Source organism: Penicillium citrinum (genome assembly GCF_028827155.1).
Source record: "Penicillium citrinum strain IBT 23319 chromosome Unknown utg000002l:1.0-3833315.0:1.0-3834789.0, whole genome shotgun sequence".
In the NCBI taxonomy this organism is placed as follows: domain Eukaryota; kingdom Fungi; phylum Ascomycota; class Eurotiomycetes; order Eurotiales; family Aspergillaceae; genus Penicillium; species Penicillium citrinum.
The window spans coordinates 911,285-931,156 of NW_026622687.1; the positions used below are offsets into that span (position 1 = coordinate 911,285).

The 19,872-nt window shown below is 47.8% G+C and overlaps 7 protein-coding genes across 7 annotated transcripts; 3 read left to right on the top strand and 4 right to left on the bottom strand.

Annotated features, from left to right (window-relative positions):
- Positions 1-2,315: 2,315 nt before the first annotated feature.
- Positions 2,316-2,995, bottom strand: N7469_002189 (transcriptional regulator family: Centromere protein B DNA-binding region; the record flags this gene model as incomplete). Its single annotated transcript, XM_056641109.1, has 2 exons — positions 2,316-2,806; positions 2,827-2,995. The coding sequence occupies 2 exons, from the start codon at positions 2,993-2,995 to the stop codon at positions 2,316-2,318; spliced, it is 660 nt and encodes a 219-aa protein (XP_056503603.1).
- Positions 2,996-4,829: 1,834 nt separating this feature from the next.
- Positions 4,830-6,798, bottom strand: N7469_002190 (uncharacterized protein; the record flags this gene model as incomplete). The annotated part of the gene is made up of 8 exons (XM_056641110.1): positions 4,830-5,261; positions 5,317-5,634; positions 5,726-5,809; positions 5,865-5,948; positions 6,004-6,088; positions 6,286-6,352; positions 6,414-6,489; positions 6,559-6,798. The coding sequence occupies 8 exons, from the start codon at positions 6,796-6,798 to the stop codon at positions 4,830-4,832; spliced, it is 1,386 nt and encodes a 461-aa protein (XP_056503604.1).
- A 1,100-nt stretch (positions 6,799-7,898) lies between these two features.
- N7469_002191 (uncharacterized protein) lies at positions 7,899-8,168 on the top strand (the record flags this gene model as incomplete). Its single annotated transcript, XM_056641111.1, has 1 exon — positions 7,899-8,168. One exon carries the CDS (start codon positions 7,899-7,901, stop codon positions 8,166-8,168), a length of 270 nt encoding a protein of 89 aa, XP_056503605.1.
- Positions 8,169-8,482: 314 nt separating this feature from the next.
- N7469_002192 (FG-GAP repeat domain-containing protein) lies at positions 8,483-9,390 on the top strand (the record flags this gene model as incomplete). Its single annotated transcript, XM_056641112.1, has 2 exons — positions 8,483-8,554; positions 8,629-9,390. 2 exons carry the CDS (start codon positions 8,483-8,485, stop codon positions 9,388-9,390), a joined length of 834 nt encoding a protein of 277 aa, XP_056503606.1.
- Positions 9,391-9,790: 400 nt separating this feature from the next.
- N7469_002193 (uncharacterized protein) lies at positions 9,791-10,189 on the bottom strand (the record flags this gene model as incomplete). Its single annotated transcript, XM_056641113.1, has 2 exons — positions 9,791-9,823; positions 9,896-10,189. The coding sequence occupies 2 exons, from the start codon at positions 10,187-10,189 to the stop codon at positions 9,791-9,793; spliced, it is 327 nt and encodes a 108-aa protein (XP_056503607.1).
- Positions 10,190-10,524: 335 nt separating this feature from the next.
- Positions 10,525-12,069, bottom strand: N7469_002194 (transposase; the record flags this gene model as incomplete). Its single annotated transcript, XM_056641114.1, has 1 exon — positions 10,525-12,069. The coding sequence occupies one exon, from the start codon at positions 12,067-12,069 to the stop codon at positions 10,525-10,527; it is 1,545 nt and encodes a 514-aa protein (XP_056503608.1).
- Positions 12,070-12,949: 880 nt separating this feature from the next.
- N7469_002195 (uncharacterized protein) lies at positions 12,950-13,354 on the top strand (the record flags this gene model as incomplete). The annotated part of the gene is made up of 1 exon (XM_056641115.1): positions 12,950-13,354. The coding sequence occupies one exon, from the start codon at positions 12,950-12,952 to the stop codon at positions 13,352-13,354; it is 405 nt and encodes a 134-aa protein (XP_056503609.1).
- Between the last annotated feature and the right edge of the window lie 6,518 nt (positions 13,355-19,872).

Here is a 19,872-nt window from a genome sequence, read left to right on the forward strand (position 1 = left end):
AAATTCACTCGTACTGTCTCTATACAGCACGTTCGTCTAGAGTTGTCATTCTAGACAATGGGTGGTTGACAGCGCCTGGATTGAATTAAGGCAACTTCTCCAGACTAGCGGAGCAGACACTAATGAGTTTGGCTTGTTTGCAGGATCAAAGCTCTAGAAGCAATACAGGCCAGATACAGAAGCAATTATTATGCTGTTATTTACAAGTGTACTGGAATACTGCCTAGACAGGAGTTCTGGATCAGATTAGCCGTAATAGGTATAGCGGTGTTTCAAAAGAGTATCTGAGAAAGAATCTCTGTGTAGCTGGTGAACCTGATTTCCATCTATCGTGTACCTTGAAATTTTGCGCCAACTTTAGACAGTGACGATATGTCAGCTGTCATGTCGCAGGCGATTTCTAAGGAAACGTTGTGACCCGGTGCGTGGAGTGTTTCAAGCTCAGTTTCTTATGTGCAATCTCTTCTAGGCGTGTCAATAGCTGGGTGTCCTATTTAGTTAGGCAGCTCAGAAATAATAGGCCTAAGATGCATGAGAACAGAACTTTCAGGTATTCTAAATGTGTTATATAATGTCAGAAACGAGTCATCTAATTAAGGTTTTAAATATAATAAAAGAGAGCTCATCCCCAGTAAATGTTCTGACGTCTGGATGACTTTTACATGTTCCCTCCCGCGTTACTATTTCCATTTTCACAAGGATCGTTACATATATGACCAAACTGCTATTTGTATCTTTTGCCAGTTCCAACCTGTCCATGTTTACAGTTGGCCAGTATTAATTTACAACTTATCAAATCCCAAAGCTTCCCATCGGTCACCCAGCAAGCATATTTTAGAACGCCGCAATGACCAACAGTATACCAATTATGCTTGAAGTTGGAACATTTATGACGCCCATTAATGTCCACGAAGATATTTCATACACACAACTTTTGGCTATGGTCACTACATATATCGGTGGGAAGACAGATATATGCGGACAGAGCCCGAGGGGATTCTGGGTGCGCTGGGAAAGCAACGACCAGCAGAGCCCTTTTCCGGAGAGAACCCGAATCGATAAAGATAATGTAATGGCCACAATAACCCTTATGAGGTTGAGGGGTGGACGTGACGTCCTAGAAGTGGACTACCCATCAGACCCGTCACTGGGTTAACACGTCAAATTCAACAACTCCTGTTAACTGGTGCTTGCTGATTTAATACCAAAAGGTTCCACAATGCACATTTTGGATTGGCAAAAGATGATTGTTGTAAGAGGATTGTGTGCGTATAAGTTTTCATAAAAAGCAAAGTTCAGGCTTGGTCGTTTCCCTCATTTGCAAAATGTTTTCATGCCCTGAAACGAGGAACGAAGTGGAGGGGTTTACTACCCTGCGCGAGCTGCCCGCGATCCTTTGCTGTTTCCCACTACCAAACCCTTCGCCGATCCTTACGTTTCGCGACGCTGATTGGTTCCGCTTTTGTGCCAAGTTTTGCTCTTATTTGCTGCTTCTTTTCGTGCTCTCACGTGTGCTTCCGTCACGTTTTTTCAAAGATCGGCAATACTGCGCGCTCAAGCAGAACGGCGTATTCGGAGTCCTTCGGAATAACCGTAGAATCGGCGGGAACGAAAATGCGAGGCAGATTGTGAACGTATGAGAGCACATTAAACGTATTTTCACAATTAAATTCGACCCGAACTGGACACAGAGACATGGCTAAGACGATATACCTTGGATCAAATTTCTGGTTTGTCTTCTCATTCCGGGACAGATAGGGGTGAACGAGCTCATTCCCCGCCTAACCACGGATGTCATCACTTGCTAAATATATAAACTTTCCAGGCGCACTTCATGCATGTCCATGACCAATCAATTCACTCGACGAATATTCGTGGTCTTTCCTCACCGTATTGTATATTACTTCCACACTCTTAATTTCTACACCTATCTGCACTTTCTTCACTTTGTTTCAGGGCATCAGCGTGCGAAGCTTGCGGAGCACGCGTCACCAGTATAAAAGACGGGGGGGTGTCATTTGCCGCAAATGGAGGCCTCTGATTGGCCAGAGCTCCGTGCTAGCACATGATCATGGTCTCGTGACCACTAGGCTTGGCATATCGTACGATAAAAGCGTAGCGCAGCACTTTTCCGTTATTGCAGCGTAAATACACTGCTATTTACGATGCGCTCCGCAATATGAAGCGTAAGAGCTCGTAAGCTGCGATACGATACGCGATATTGTAGCGCACAATTTTTTCTTCTACGCTACGCTGCAATTACGATATTACGCTACGATATTGTAAATCTACGATAGCGTGCGGAGCTCTAGATACTATGGCACCAAACCATCCGTTCTGGATAGTGTTGGCGTAGTAATATCCAACGACGCTGTGTTGTGAGAATGTATACCATTATCCTTCTTTTTATCCTTAGTATTGCCCTTGTTATTGCGATTATAAGCATAACGAACAGCATCTTTGGTAGTAAGAGCACCAAATTTGCCTATTTGCCTTTGAGATCTGCGTGCAATAGTAGGTTTCTTAGGTAATTGATTCTCCAATGTATCAGTCAATAAACCGATATCCTCCGCAAGACGGACCTGCGAACGGCCTACACGTTCAGTTTGATGACGTCTCTCCTCTGAAATAATTTCATGCCTAACTAAATTGGCCAATTTATCGCGTGTTCGACGTGCGTTAGATGCTGAATCAGGGGTCCTGCTTGGAATGCCGGATGCTTGGCCAAATAGTGGTGGTGGAACGGCCAAATTTTGCAGTTCAGGTTCAGGGGTTTGCTCATTAGCCAAAGGATCAATAACAAGCTCTGGCTTATAAGGCAAATACCACGATCAGCAAATGATTTGCGAATTGTACGTGGTTGCAACGCTTGTTCGCGAATAGCTGAAATTTCAGCAAAAGAGACAGCTGTATCACGAGTATCCCCACTCCATTGAGTAATCTGATTGTTTGTGGTTCGATATGCCTGTTTTAAATGCACGGAATGGTGATCCATCAAGTGGTTGAACAATATGTGTGGTATGAGCACGGCAAACGTATGGAACCCTCCGGGGTGAACTCTGATCTTGATATCAGGTTAGTCTTTCACATGCTGGACAGGGGCAACCTTGACCGAGCTGGCCTCTTTTGACTCAAGCGCTTGGCTCTTGTGCCTTTGATTCATCAACGAAGTTATGTTAGTGTCTTAGTCATCCTCAACTGAGGTCAAGCACTCACATATTTTTCATGAGAGGACCTCGTTGATCAAAAAGAAAAAGGGGCAAAGTTATTCCGACCTGGCCCATCTTCTCAGCCGAGCAGCACGATCCATCCAACACCTTTTTTGTTAACATCGGAGGAACTCCGGACAGTCTTTTCGTCTGGTCAACCCAAGTCCCCGCGGTGTGTCATCCCCTTCATCTCGGCAGTGGCTTCTGATGGCTGGCACATTTCTCAAGGGCATGAGACACTCTGGACATATGTAATTGTATCCTGTTACATGAAGGCTTTCCCGCAAAATTGCAAGCTCTTTGTGAATATTGTTGAAGCGGAAATTGTAGAGCTAACGAAAGACACCGAGTGGAAATAGAGAGTGGAAGGTCTGCAGTTTCAATATTGCTCGTATAGTAGGAAGTTTAGAAGGAATTATTGATAGGCTCTGTACCTATCCAATCATGCTTTCATACTCATCAGCACTGGCATGAACGTGCATTGATCCTCCTCAGGTTCAGCTGTGCTGGCCTGATTGAGCTTTTGGAACACGACGCCTTGCAGCACTCAGAAACTAGCGGTGGGAATGCAACATATCAAGTAGAGCATTTTTCTTGTGCCTTGGAAGACATAGCAGAAGCAAGTATCTCAACACGTGCACGTCCATTTATTTTTGTCGTGTATTCGTTCAAGGATTGTCTGTCAATTTAACAACATCCTCATTTTCTCCCGCGGGATATCCTAACCCTCCTCACATATCAGGCTTTAGGCCTGACGAATCAATTGGGGTCTTTAAAGCTTAGAGACTCAGATGCTTGTTAAGGAATTTCGTAGTTCAAACTCTATATTCTTTGATATTCCATCAATGCATTGAACAATGAACAACAGAATAATTCTGGCAAATTCAAATTTGTGTAATTGAGTTACGGTCCTAGTCAAGTCAGCAAAGTAGGGGCCATTCATTACAAAGCATTAGATTCCTCTTGATGCCTTTCGTTTCCTCTAAGTTCTTCCTTGGTACAATTTCTTTGCTTCGTAAATTTTCATATGTAGCCAAATAAGTCAGCTACTTTGTTCGTCCATGAACCAAGGAACCGCGGTGCAAAATTTCGCCACCCCCGTTATGGTGCACATCTGCAAAGGGCAGATCAGGAATGTCGACAGTATGGTGACTGTACATCATTCCACTCCCCTAGAAGGTACGCCTTGGGCATCTGGGAGCGGCTCTGGTACCAGGAGCACCGGTTACTGTTTGATAACAGTAATTTGGTAATAATGTATTACCAATTCGAACTTCTACCAATAGCGTAAGGTAACATAAATTGATCCGAGATTTTGACTAGCGAGCAAGTTTGCCTCTTCATTCAGGTGTTAAAGATGAGCAAAGAGAATCTTTGCGAAAGTGGCCGAAGGAAAAGGGTTCATAGGAGACTAAAGATAGCTGTTATGTCTCTTCTTACTCATCTCTTCTTTCAGAATTGAAGGCTAATTGTTGTCGCTATCGAGCCTTATCTCTAAATGAAAGTCCTCAACCGAGACTAGGTTCCAACAAGGCTGCGAAAGTCTGGCGGGAAAACCACCATGTCGCAAACAATGTAGGATATCCTTGCATATACCCGGTCCAAGATTGCTAGGCAGTTTCAAGCACCACAAAGATTGCCGAGCAAGACGCTCACTGTATCGTCAGACTGACTCGAAGTTGCGATATCGAGATGCCCATCTCCGTTGAAGTCACCCACTGCAACACCGGCCGGATCCGACCCCACATCAAATGTTGCCTGCGGCAGGAAGCTCCCGGATCCAGTCCCGATCAAGACGCTCACAGTATTGCCGTTAGTATTCGCAGTCACGATATCAAGGTAGCCATCTCCGTTGGAGTCGCCCACTGCAACACGATACGGAGTTAATCCTACGGGAAATTCGGCCTGCGGCTGGAAACTTCCAGATCCAGTACCCAGCAAGACGCTCACTGAGTTGCCGTTGGTATTCGAAGTTACGATATCGAGATAACCATCTTCGTTGAAGTCGCCCACTGCAACACCGTACGGCCCGTTGCCTACGGGGAATGTGGCCTGTGGCTGGAAAGTGCTGGAAAGTCCCTGATCCAGCCCCAAGTAACACGCTCACGGTATTGTCGCCTGCGTCCGTAGTCACAATATCGAGATAGCCATCTCCGTTGAAGTAGCCTACTGCAACACTTAGCGGCAGAGACCCCACAGGAACTGTGACTTGTGGCTGGAAGGTCCCTGATCCAGCCCCAAGTAACACGCTCACGGTATTGTCGCCTGCGTCCGTAGTTACAATATCAAGATAGCCATCTCCGTTGAAGTCACCAACTGCAACACCCGTCGGGAAGGACCCCACGGGGAATATGGCCTGTTCCTGGAAACCCGGGAAAATCGTGCATATGCAGGCACCTGACGAGCAAGTCGATCCATCAGGGCACTGTAGAAGCGTGAGAATTGAACATATTAGCAATAAGAACGTGGCTGCAATGGCAGCGTCCCCAGAAACATGAAGGGTAGGCCTAACTCACAGTGTTCCCACAAGTGCCACAGTTGTTTGGATTGTTCTGGAGGTTGGTGCAAGCTCCATTACAGCAGACCTCACCTGCTGCGCACTATAACGTTGAGGGTCAGTTATTTCGCCTCCACTAGCAAGGGATGATAACGCACCATGTTTCCACAAGTACCGCAGTTACTAGGAGTGTTCTGGAGATTCACACAGGCTCCATTACAGCAACTCTCACCTTCTAAGCACTGTAAGACTAAGGGTCAGTGGATTCGCCTCCATTGGCAACAGATGATAACGCACAGCATTCCCACAGGCGCCACAGCTACGGGGGGGTGCTCTGGAGGTTGGTGCAAGCGCCGCTGCAGCAGGCCTCATCTGCTGGGCACTGTAATATTGAGGGTCAGTGATTTCGTCTCCACTAGCAACAGATGATAACGCACAGTGTTGCCACAAGTACCGCAGTTACTGGGAGTGTTCTGGAGGTTCACGCAGGCTCCATTACAACAGGTCAGGCCGGATGCGCACTATTTTCGAGCACCAGTTAGTCGTTGTCACAAAATATGTAGTCTGCGGCCTTCTTACACATTGCCCGTTACAAGAGGAAGATGAAGGATCACAACCAGGCGGATTTGGGACACAGATGCAGCCACTATTTCATATCAGCTTTCAGATGGCTCTGCAATCCAAGGATGATCGAGAAAGAGACCAACGGCGTAGTTTGTCCAAGAACAAGTCCAAGTAAACTAGGAGATCCACTACCGTTGTCGCAGTAGCCAGATTGGTCACCTAATCTCCGGCACTTAATTGAATCGGTATGTTAGTATCCGCAACCTCTTTGGGTACCCCGAATCTTACCCTAGCATCACAAGCGGCATGGTCGCAGCCACCACCACCCCCAACCCCAACCCCAATGTCTCCAATATCACCACCCCCAGTGTCAATGTCAATCCCACCACCATCCCCATTACCAATATTGTTTCCCCCATGGGAAACCTTATGCCCACTCCTAGGCACACCCCACTTTTCTCGAGCTTCTTCTCCGGGGAGCGCAGTGACAATGGCGGAGCACAAAAGGGTAACAAGAGCGAAACGCATTTTTACAAAGGCGTTTGCTTAAAAATGAGAAAGGAATTGCTCGGAAAAGAATATTAGTTTGAGCTCGTCGTAATGTTCGTGGTAAAGAAGAATAATTTGTCAATAATATGTCCTACCCTCTCAGCGAAAGGGATATATAGCGGGCTCAGGGTTTCTCATTAACCGTCCAAGTTTCGTTATTGTAACTTAGGTGTTTAGGCAGGTTCCCTAGAATGTGAATAGCTCTAATTATCGAGAAGTCCAGAGGTTTATAGTATGCGTACAAATACCGGCAAAATATTCCGGCATCCAGAATAGAGTTATGTGGGATCTGATTGGTCACCCGTGCGTACTCACTGTGTCTGGGGAATAAAACTCCATTCCCATCAAACCTTGACGTTTTGGGGGTTTGCACCTACATTCCCAAACCCCTTATCAAATTGCTACTGAGTGTGTGTGAGACGAGGTGTGATTAGGAAGAAGTAGCGAGTTTTATTCTATCAAAAATATCATATTAAGCTTATATGTGCCCCTTACTTTGTCTAGGATGGTAGGCATATAGCCAGCAGTAACCTCCATCTAGGAGGAGCGTATAGTATCATTATCCGGATCAGATATATTATGATTCCTAAGCGCCCTAGAAAGCGGTACACGCAAGAGTAACAGTAGTCTTGGTGTCCTGTCGCGTTAGGCCCGAAACTATATAGGAACGAGCGTAGAGTATTATTCATCTGAACTATAACAGTTAATACTATCTACCGTTCTTAGGACTCTCTTTCTCGCGGAACAGAGCCTGCTGTGGGATTGGAAAAGAATAAGAGGAACCCTCGACGTATTCTGTAGGCCTCTCCTAGACCAGTCGAGCAAAAGAATGTTACCTTATCGTCCGTATAACTGGAGAGAATGTGAGTGATTTACATTCTATAAAATATGTCCAAACATTCCATTTGTGATACAAAACTTAGACAGATAATGAATGACTGCGAGCGCAGTCATATAACCGCTCTCGCTGAGAGCGTAGGACAAATTATTCTTCTTAACCACGAGCATTACGACGAGCTCAAACTAATATTCTTTTCCGAGCAATTCCTTTCTCATTTTTAAGCAAACGCCCTTGCAAAATGCGTTTCGCTCTTATTACCCTTTTGTGCTGCGCTGTTGTCACTGGGCTCGCTGGAGAAGATGCTCTGGATGAGCTAGGTGGGCCTAGAGGTGGGGATAAGGTTTCCCACGGGGGTAAGAACATTGGCAATGGGGACGGTGGTGGGATTGGCATTGACACTGGGGGTGGTGACATTGGGGACATTGGGGTCGGGATTGGGGGTGGAGGGAGTGGTGGTGGTTGCGACCCGGCCGCTTGTGACGCCAAGATAAGATTCATGGATATCTAAAGAGGTCGCTAACACTAATGTACCAATTCATATAAGTGTCGGGGATTAGGTGATCAATCAGGTTATTGCGACAACGGCAATGGATCTCCTAGTTTACTTGGACTTATCCTTGGACAAACTACGCCGTTAGTCTCTTTCTCGATCGTCTTGATATTGCAGAGCCGTCTGAAATCTGACATGAAACAGATCCTGCATTTGTGTGCCAGCAGACTGTGATCCGCCTTCTTCTTCTTGTAACGGGCAATGTGTGAGACGCCCGCAGACTGCATATTCTGTTACGACTACTAAGTGGTGCTCGATAGTGCGCGTCCGGTATGACCTGTTGTGATGGGGCCTGCACCAACCTCCAAGACAGTGAGAGTAACTGTGGCAGTTGTGGAAACACTGTGAGTTTAACGTAACCTTCTTGGCTCTGTCGCTGTTCTTATTGCTAACGTGGTCAATTCTCACGCTTCTATAGTGCCCTGCTGGATTGGCTTGCTCATCAGGCACCTGTATATGCACGAGCTTTCCGGGTTTCCAGGTACAGGCCACATTCCCCGCCGGCACCAGGCCGTATGGTGTTGTAGTGAGCGATTTCAATGGGGATGGCAATCTCGATATCGTGGCTACGAATAACAACGCGCGTACAGTGAGCGTCTTGCTCGGGACTGGATCGGGGAGCTTCCAGCCGCCGGCCATATTCCCCGTGGGGTCCAGCCCGGTTGGTGTTGCAGTGGGTGACTTCAACAACGATGGCCTTCTCGATATTGCGACTGCGAATTATGGCGCCAATACAGTGAGCGTCTTGCTCGGTACTGGATCAGGGAGCTTCCAGCCGCAGGCCGAATTTCCCGTGGGGTTCAATCCGTATGATGTCGCAGTGGGCGACTTCAACAACGATGGCAATCCCGATATCGTGGCTGCGAATTCCAACAGCAATTCAGTAGGTGTCTTGCTTGGAGACGGATTGGGGAGCTTCCAGCCGCAGGCCGAATTCCCCGTGGGGTCCAACCCAGTTAGTGTTGCAGTGGGCGACTTCAACGGAGATGGCCATCTCGATATCGTGGCTGCCAATGTTGGCGCCAATACAGTGAGCGTCTTACTCGGGACTGGATCGGGGAGCTTCCAGCCGTACGCCACATTCCCGCGGGGTCCAGTCCACAAGGTGTTGCAGTGGGCGACTTCAACGAAGATGGCCATCTCGACGTCGTGGCTACGAATTATGGCGGCAATACAGTGAGCGTCTTGCTCGGGACTGGATCGGGGAGCTTCCAGCCGCAGATCATATTTGTCGTGGGGTCCACTCCGTATGGTGTTGCAGTGGGTGACTTGAACGGAGATGATCATCTCGATATCGTGGCTGCCAATAATGTCGACAATACAGTGAGCGTCTTGCTCGGAAAGCCTTGTGAAGCTTAGAACCACCCTGGGGATCGTGTGCCGGTTATATGCAAGGTAGTCTCATACTCTTTGCAATATTGTGGAGGTTTTCCCCAAGGAGTTTCGGACACTTGCTGAAACTTCGGACCAGGCTTGGGAATAATGCCCAATAGTGACATCCATTATCCTCTTATGTGAAAGTAGAAAAGAATAAGAAAAGACGTAACAGCTACCTGTAATCTTCTATGAACTCTTCTACTTCAGTCATTTTGGTGAAGATTATCCTTGGCCATCTTGAACACCACAGCCAAGAGACAAACTTCCTCATCACTTACGATTTCGGATCAAACCATTTATTATCTTACCCTACATGTAAATGGTAGATTGGGAAATTTAAGCTCCTCGAAATATTTATAGGCATTTGCACAACGGAGGAGGGGATATTCGAGGCTAGCGAGTTCTGTATCGGCGTTCGCCTTCAAGGTCTTTGCTAGAGCTCCAAGAACTCCATTCAGACCCTCAAGCTCCTCCGTTAGGTCGCGTACGCGTTTCGGATGAGATCGGTAGCTTTGAATTACATCAACGAGTGCACTGCTCGATTGAAATGCAAACGTAGCCAAAGCCACCAGGCCCGAAGCTATGCCAATGGGTTCTGCCATTGAGCATCGCTTGATGATGCGTAGGTAGTGCTGGAATGGTTGGAATTATTTACTCGAGATGGAAATTGCGGGGCAAAGCCTTCACCTTAAGCTTTTCAAGCAAATAATGGGAGATTGCCTGATCCAATCGGGACTAGCCGTGACTAATCGACCTAACGGGGATAGCCCACTCGCAGTCTTCGCAGCACGTGGGTGGCTGTCTCCGTTAGGTTGATTAGTCACGGCTAAATAATAACGTAGTTCACGGTTAAACCGGACACACGGTTAAACCGAACACCCACCCCCCCATCACAATTATCAACACAAAATATCTCAACCAAGACCTATTAATTCAGCTAAATATAGCGACTTTTACATGTATTAATCCTGTGGCCAACCTCCCTGCATCCACTACACCTTGGTGGAGCCCTCCTTGCCAGCTGATCTTGCTGTATAGGCAATTCGTCCTGCATATGCGATTCTACCGCAGGTGCTTCTACCAGTAAATCTGGCCGCGTTACTAGTTGTAGACCCTCTTCAACAGTCAAACCCTCTTCGCAGGGTATCTGTCTAATCGATCGGTTGCGTTTCTTTACCACCTTCTCATTCGCTGCGCGTAGATTCGCGTTTTCTTGCGCTAGTAGCGCGGTGTTGTGTAGCGCTACACACTGGCCTTTGATAATCTGATCTAGCATAGTCTTTGACGGGCTCGGAGGACTATTTGACCGCTGTTTTAGCAGATTTTTAAGCATCGAAGCTTGTTTCTGCAGCTGAATCACAGTTCTGGGTGTTTTTGGTGTGAATTGGCTAGATCTGCTGGTTGGCCGGCTGTTTGGTGGTGTAGGTGTTCGTAGAGAGATATTGAGCTTCGAAAGCACTCTTTCTGCATCAACTGGCATTAGGCCACTAGCTGCAAAGCTATTTTGGATGATTCCTGGTTGAAAGGTCTCCGCACGCGCCCGAGGATAATCTGCAAGGAAATCGAATTTGTCGATATGGTTATATCCTTTGAACTGAGGTGTGAGATGGCTTCCGTGGCCGTCAAGAATCAATAGCCGAAACCGGCCTCGTACATGCGAATTTGTATGTGGAATAAAGTGTTTTTGTAGCCAGCGAAGGCCAATCTCATCGGAGGTCCAGCCGTTATTCGGAACTTCGATTCGCCAGTTTTTCGGTAGATTATCAAACCAACCCGCAATAGCAACTTTACCTTTGAAAATCACACATGGCGGTAGCGAATAGCCATCTGCGCAGATTGCTTCGACAACAGTAACCCACTCGCGATTTCCCGGCTGTAAAAGACGACGCCGACCGTAGTATTCTGCTCGTGTAACCACCTTCTGTGTCGAAATAAGACCCATTGCAAATCCTGTCTCATCAAAGTTATAGATATCCTCTGGTTGGATACCGTTCTCATCGATAACGCGTTGTACTGTCGCAAACCACTCTCGTAGTGATTTCGGATCCTCGTTTAGAGCACGCTGATAGTCGTAACGGGTCGAGAAACGTGTACGAAGCTCATCACGACGATTGATAAAGATTGATGCCCAATTCACGCCTACAGTAGGCGGAGGCTGAGTTCCACGTGCGGCCAGTAGAATATTAGCCATTTCTCTGATAGTAGAGGGCCTAGGCGCTGCTCCACGTAGACCCATAGATAATATCCATTCAACAAGGGAATCCTCTTCAAATTCAGTTAATTTGTATCGATGGTGGCGCGTATCCACGCGTGAGGAAACGCCTTCGGCGCGGTCATGTAGCGTGGAGAGTGGTATATTATATAGCCTCGCTGCTGCACGTAGAGATTTGATATTGCCCTGCTTGAGATCCTTAAGCGCTATTAGGATCTTACCCTCCTGGCTGACCGCTTTTTGCCAAGATTCAGAGCGTTTTGGTGGCATGGTTGCTGGTGGTAGTCGGGGGGTTAGAGATAGCGACGGGGTTTTGGTTGGGTGTCCGGATTAACCGTGTGTCCGGTTTAATTGTGAACTACGTTAACTAAGTTATATTTAAATTAATTAGTGTGCGTTGATCGATTATCCTTGGGTCCGTGCTAGATCCAATGGCCCCCACGTTGCCCTTTTGGGGGGGGCCGTCTCGCAGTGCTAACCAAGCTAGGAAATGTCATTGACATCAATCCTAACGAAATTCAAGGTTGATGGCCCGAGAAGGGGATAGAATAAGGGGTTTGAATCGCTAAATCCCGCAAATACTGTCATATGTTCATATTATGACCCTAAGTTGTTGTTGAGGGGCGTGGAATCCACTTAATGATATGCAAAGTAGATCTATCATATACATAATTTAGATGAATAAGGAAACCGCCTTACCACCCTTTAACGCTGTCAAGTATACATAAGCCCGGAGCGGTATATACTAGGGGACCACATACGCCCTAAGGTCATGAAGAGCCTGAGGAATTAATAAATTACATCCCAGTCCTATAGATTCAGCCCCCATTTTGCCAACGATAGAAAATATGTCTTGCCAAGAGAGCTTCTCGAGGCAGTGTAAGACTTACAGAGAAGGCCAAGATATTCCGCCCCAAAGCTACCGTAGTTCGAAGTTAAGATCGCCTTTGAGTCTCCGGCTGGTCCGCTTCTTGTTACCTCCTGTACGATCTCACCTTCTGCCATAGAAGATACAGTCTCGGGGTATAAATAAGTGCTTCTTTGCCCCCATTTTACCCATTATTCCTATCGTCATTAAGAACAATAACCTGAAATTTCAAATCTTCAACCCGTTATTAAAAGATCTAACCAATTTTCTACCCTATTCAGAATGAAGTTCGTTATCTTTCTCTCATGCACTACACTCCTCGCCTCTATCGGCCTCGCTGTTCCCACTCCAGAGGACGTAAATGTGGTCGGCGCATTAACAGACACACTGAAAACACGATGTTCTCCCGCCAGAGACGCCACTACAAATCCAAATTGTTGGGAGGATTCCTACACCAAGTGCGTGGCTCTTCAAGAAGCAGCGATTTGCGCCCTGTCATGCCAAAATCAGCCTCCTGGTGATTGTACGACCGGCTGCACCGTACAGGCCCAGAAAGACTGTGACTTATACTGCTCTACCATGTCTACCTGCGAGGAGTGCATGGTAGTATATCAGCGACAAGAATCAGTGGATGAGGATCAAGCTAGGGAGCTTTGCTCTTCTTCGGGTGATGGCGGTGAGTCTTGATACAAACCAACTTAAATATTAGATCTATATATGGAATACTAACGTCGTCGGATAGATGACACTGCTTATTGTGGTTGCGTCCCCTTTTAAAAAGGGCTAGCTGATCGCCCTTTAGGGGAAAATTCAACTATGTATCTTTGATTAAACGTGTGATACATGCCTAGGTGGACCATCATGCCGCGCTTAAACTGCCGTGGATATCTGCAACCAACCGCAATCTGATACAAAAATGAGAGTTAAATTTGTATCACTGAAAATATTTCCTTTAAACGATCCGCTTCTGCGTCCCCTTGGCTCCTGAAGGCCTACTTGTTCTATTCCACTGGACGGCGCTTGCCCTGTCAAAGACCAGCCCGTGTCTGGTTAAGAGAACCTCACATTTCAGGGTACAATTGACTAGTTAACCAAAGCGGTTAGCGTAAATGTTTACACTGCTCAGAGTCTCCATAGCAGGCCTTCCCAAATTATTTCTCTATAGAGTAACGCTGCAGGTTGGGCGCGATGAGCTTCTAGTGGTCTTCGTTTTCCCTTTTTCTGGTTTTCCCCTACATTATCCAGACTGACGTACGTGTCGGTTCGCCGAAACAACCCGCATGATGCGCCTGCCATCACAAAAGCCGCACCGCGCCCAAAAGCGCACGCAGCAAGGTATTGGCAAAGTCGATCAAGTTTAAAGTACGTTAGCTCACTAGGAGAAGTGAGTTGAAGCTGCACATTTCTGCCTTCTCGATCTTTCCATCTCATTCTGCTGGTCACAGTCTAGACCCCATATTTCCCAATCCAGATTAGTCTTAGGAGCAAAGGCGTTGTGATGAGAAGGTTTTCCTTCTGAGACGTCTGTCCTAAGACGCTCTTGATCTTGAGAAGCCCCGGTCATAAAAAGCCATAGTAGGGAAAAGTATATTATCTACATTTCATCGATGATGGGCACTTTGTAGACGATTAGCGGTTAGCACTTTGCAATTTTGTCTCGTCTACTGAATACTAGGCGTCTATGAGTGCCAGTGAACGCTCCGTTTCAAGCCGATATCTCTGTATGATTATCTGCGGAAAATGAGCACATCTTCGCGTTCAACGTGATCCCGGAACGAGTTGCCGAATTGTAGGATGTTTTCCGGCAGTGACTCGACGCGGCCAGTCAGGTGCTCGAGGGCATTTTCCAACGAGAGTAAAAGTGGTATTAACAGTGGAGACCTTATCTACCGCTCAGAAATATGCCTGAGTAAAGTCGATTTCGCGGATGGTAATGAACAGATAGCAACATAAAAAAAAAAAGAAATGCGAATACTGCGAATTTTGCTCTGTAGCGACACCAGAAAACAGTAACATAAAGGAAAAAGAGACGGCGACGACACGAACAATATTTAACGTTTGATCAGCGAAATAGATCGTCATGGTCAGTTAATAGGATTGAACAAGGTGGTCGCTGTTTCCTGTAGCGCTGAAGTACAGACACATGTTGGTGAACGTAGAAACATGTCGTCAGCACGATCTGCGGTATCTTTGCGCGTGTTGAAACAGTGCCAACCGTGAAACCTGCAATATCTCCGAATATCGCTAAAAATCAATGGTGAAGAACCAGTTAAAATTAGAGGGCCAGTTCTGGTGATTCCTTACAATGTGCTACGATGCTTATCCGACTTAAGCTGAAAGGCTGGCGGCAATGCTATAAGTATCAGGCCTCTGACCACCGAGAACATTCCTCCTCAAGCATCCCCTCGTCGTCTTGGCACAGAATGCCCTCGACTTTGCCAGGCACTCCGGTACGAACTGACCCCAAAATGTCATGCACTCGTGATCGGGCTGACCTGTTGTACCGCCCCTTGATACTGAGATCTGTGACGGCGGGTAAGTGTAGATACCCGATCACTTCAAGCCATACTGACGTGAAACATGCTCAGATCAGTTTCCTCTCCGCTGCCTGCGTGCGAATCCAGATGGCGGGTCCTAATCGCAAAAGGGACATCCCGACGCCCAGGACAGTGAGTTACGACGCACCCTCATAATCTACCTACTAATGAGATTCAGTAGATCGAATTTCTGCAACCGATTTGGCTCTGTGAGAAAGCCGCGTGCCGCAGCAACTGGCAAGGTAAGCTTGACCGCTGTGGTAGTCGGGGAGAACGAGCATGTGCTGATAACTCTCTGGGTGATAAGCCAGCCGTTTTGGATGTACCACGAGCCAGCCCATGTCTGGTAAGTTGCCCCATGCGTGGCCCCTGCTCATCCCAAACGCGCGGGACTACATGTTGCGTCTCAGTGTGGATATAATCTCATTGGGTCTCTGTTCTTCGGAAATTGTTGCTGATTTCTCTTCCTTGCCGCAGAGCGACTGTCAATCTTGCATTGACAAAACGGGCCGGGCCACTACCTCCGAGAAAATTGCACCCTATTGCTCCAAGATATGGGTTGAAACGGCACTCCGCTCAATGCATTCTAGACCCAATCCAGGATGGCTCCCTATTCCCGATTAGCCACGCGGTAACATTGCAATTTGCTTTCATCTCCCCGCTTCACCCTTTCAGATCGAGAGCTAACTGTCAAAGTAACAGGACATTGCCGTATTCCGACAGCTCTGTTCTCTTGTCCACGTCCATTCCGAACCTTGTCGGCACGCATGATCCGTCCATGACCCCGAATGAGTTATTACAGCATTCGACAAGAAAGAGAAATCTCGCATCAATGACCATTACGAAAACCGCAGTTTCTTCCAAAACTACCTCAGATCGCGCCATAAAGCAAACGCTCTCAGGCGATACCTTTGCCCCAGTCCATTTATTAACCCTGCTCCGGTGTCCCTTGACTTGGTGCAACTGCATATCCGCTGACCGCTGGCTGTATCCGTTCCACCAGCAAAGGCATACAACTATCCATTGGAGGAGTCCGTCTGCCACCGCAGCCGTTTTCTCTAGTAATAACTGCTCCTGTTCCTGCGTATATATGAGCTGACGCTTGCCTCATCTCTAGATCACCCGTGGTCGTTGTAAAACTACTGCCATGGTAAGTGAATGCCGCCTTCTGACACTGGACATGTTGCTGATGTAGATAGGGAATGTTTCGGTCTTCATTCGATAATTCCCACAGCCAATCGAGATATATCATGGCCGCTATTACGAATCCCAACAGGCCGAGAGTACACCGAGCTGCGCGAGTTAAGCTGGACATTGATGATTGATCGAGGAAGTGTAGCGGAGGAATCTTTTGGCCGTATTGAAATGAGGACGACGAACTAAAGCTGGCGAGTTATATTTTCATCCCTAAAATTCCGGAACCCAGCTGACCGCGTGTCCAGACAGCCGATATTATTATTGATTCTCTCAAATTACAGTACGACACTATGGCATGCTGAATGCCACCGGTAGCCGACCGACCGAACGCTCCTCAGTGTCACCAAGGGGGCGGACCGCTCGCAGAAGCATGCTTCACGAAGTCGTGATTCGTCGATCCTAGTCCGAAAGATACAAGTCGGTTTTCAGTCAGATGGAGGAAAAGCAAAAGCCGTCCTTGTTGTCTACGAACGTAGCGGCTGACACCAACGCGACTTGGAAGAGGCGTATTGCGCCACGTGTATGCGGCGCGGGGCGACACGTCCCCTAAGGAGCCGCAGGTGATCACTCGATCTCAGCCCGTTGACTTTGGCGACATGCTCAAAAATTTGGAAGCTCCAGATATCCACCCGAGGTGGAAATGTAAGCAATTTTCGTAAGATACGTCCGTCACAAAAACTGTCGAGTAAATGGCTCGGAAAGCCACGCTACTTGTGCCAAGGCAGCTCAATATGGGCAAGATCTGTCGTTCCGCCACAAAAACAATTGAGTGCCCGGTTCCGGAATCGAACCCGTGCGTCGTTTCAGGTATGCCACCAGTTCGACTGGCCAAAAAGGATTTTACGCGAAGCGAGGAAATTTTGGCTTACTTATTCCCACACCATCCCGCGGAGAACAGCACCAGCCATATCCGAAGCCGACTTTTTCAGCGCCAGCAGCGTCGCTCATTCAGCCGTACCAGGAGGAAATAATACTTGGACAATACTTGGGAACGATGGATAGGTAACATTTCAATGTTTATAGAAGTAGCTAGTGGTTTTTCTCGTACATTATCGTGGTCCCTCTGGTACTTCGTCTCCAATCATGAATGGCCGGTGCAATCTAAACATATATATTGCGTCGGTAAGCGGGCGACAACGTTAGCTTGCGGCCATACATCCTGCCCCGAGCACAGTCCATCATTGAAAAACAGAAGATCAAATTCGATTTTGATAGATTGCTCCGCAAAGTAGACTCAGACGAATTGAGTACAGACAATATATTCTACAAATACATCCATCCTCATCCATGCATGCCTTCAGTCCACGCCCTTTAACTTATATGCAACTTGATTTGACTAAATGGTGTGCCACGTTGTAGTCAAAATCATTTTGTGCCAGAGACATTCGGTCGCCGTCCTATCTGTCCCATCAAATTCATGTCGAAGACTCAGTATTTTCTTGATTTTCTTGCTGCATATCGGTCCTCGCGGATCCTGGGACGGCCGTGTTGAGGCGGATGTTGATTACCGGTGGATACTTCACCGCTCAGCCGGGCCCGCAGCGCTTAAACGACCGTCGCCGACTATCAGCTTCATCAACGACCAGCAACGATTATTAAGGCCCCACCAAACCCAACGCCTCCCGTCAACTCACCATGACCACGAGTCACGGTTCTCGTCATCAATAATCACCAAGTCCACACACTCATCACCACCCCAGCCAACGGACAGAACCTTCACAAGGATTTTGATTACTCTGGATGGCAGTGGCGTTCATCGGCAACGAACCACGCTGGCACATACCGCGTTAGCAAGCTCAATGGCCCAATTTACTACGCTATGTCGTATGAAGCGAGCGCTCAGTGTACAGGTTCCGGCAACGATTAAAGACTACGTGCATTAGGTGAATGGGATCTTGGCCATAGGAGGTCGAAGGCTTGAAAAAAGCCTGTTTGGATTCTCTTAATTTCTATCGATTTTTGGAACAGCTCGAAGACATGAGACGAAGTCTGCCTGGAGGTTCTTGATTTCTATGGACATTTGGAGCAGGTCTTGGCTTCTTCGATTCCCCCGAAGGACTCGAATACTAGTCTCTGACACCACGAAGAGGTGCTTGCTTGTCGTCAGAGGATCAGGACAAGGACCGCGGCGCCACGGGCTCTGCCTGAACGAGCACACAATACAACGGCAGGGCTCATTGCTGGCGAGGGAGCGCGTTTCTACATACACAGGGCTCATCTTCTGTGAGGGAGCAGCACAATACAACGGCAGGGCTCATTGCTGGCGAGGGAGCGCGTTTCTACAATCACAGGGCTCATCTTCTGTGAGGGAGCAGCACAATACAACGGCAGGGCTCATTGCTGGCGAGGGAGCGCGTTTCTACAATCACAGGGCTCATCTTCTGTGAGGGAGCAGCACAATACAACGGCAGGGCTCATTGCTGGCGAGGGAGAACTTGTTGACGCAGCACTCTCCTGCGGGTCTCAATTGGTAACGCAGCGTCCCCCTGCGAGACTTGATTTCGCAGTTGTCCCTGCGGAGACTCTTGATCTCGCAGATGTCCCTGCGGAGTCTCTTGATCTCGCAGATGTCCCTGCGGAGACTCTTGATTTCGCAGTTGTCCCTGCAGAGACTCTTGGTAACGCAGATGTCCCTGCAAAAGACGCTCCAAGGCCTTGTGGCCCGGGGGTGTGAGGAGGAAAATCCTGATCTTCTTCTCGACGGAAAACGAGCGTCCTTTTATGCCAATCGCGTAGGGGTTGCGGCAGCGACCACTTGCGTACATCGTGGCAGACCCAATAGTGGGCGAGCGCTTCCTATGCTGGGCGTTGAGGCGGTTGATTAACGTTGAAATAAGAAATTTTAGCGTATCTGTAGAGGGCGGGTCGCCCGCCCCACCTAGACCCGTGGCTGTCGAGGGCCTAGACTCGACCAATCATCGTTCAGTTAACGTTGCTCATCAGGGGAAACGGTTTGTAATTTGCCTTGTAAGCACGAAAACTGACTAATTCCGCAAGATGATTGCGTGGGCTTCGATGAGGCATTTTAGATTAGGCAGTGTTAGCTGCTCCGATGGTACATGCACCTGTTCTCTCCTACGTGTATGCGCAATGGACAGATCTTAACCAAGCGTTCGCAGGCCATGGCCTGATAGGCGGGTTCCACTTTGGCCACGGATGTCCTTTCCCACAAAACGATTGGGATTGGTCCGGTATCACCTATGGCTCCGGCGAATCCAATCTTGGAGCCCGCATTTCATCACCGGTCCGCGTATGAAAAGTAGTAATCACCCGCAAGGAAATCGATCAACACAGGCTACGGTCCTGCGAGCCACGAAGTAGGCAAAATAAATTATCAGTGGCAGTGGAAAATTGATTGCCCGTCAATGTTTGACCTGTTGATTCATGAACCATCAAGGATGTTTGCCGCTCATCTTTTCACTTGATTTTGAATGCGAAACAGAACATGACTGGCGTATGACCAGGGCGACA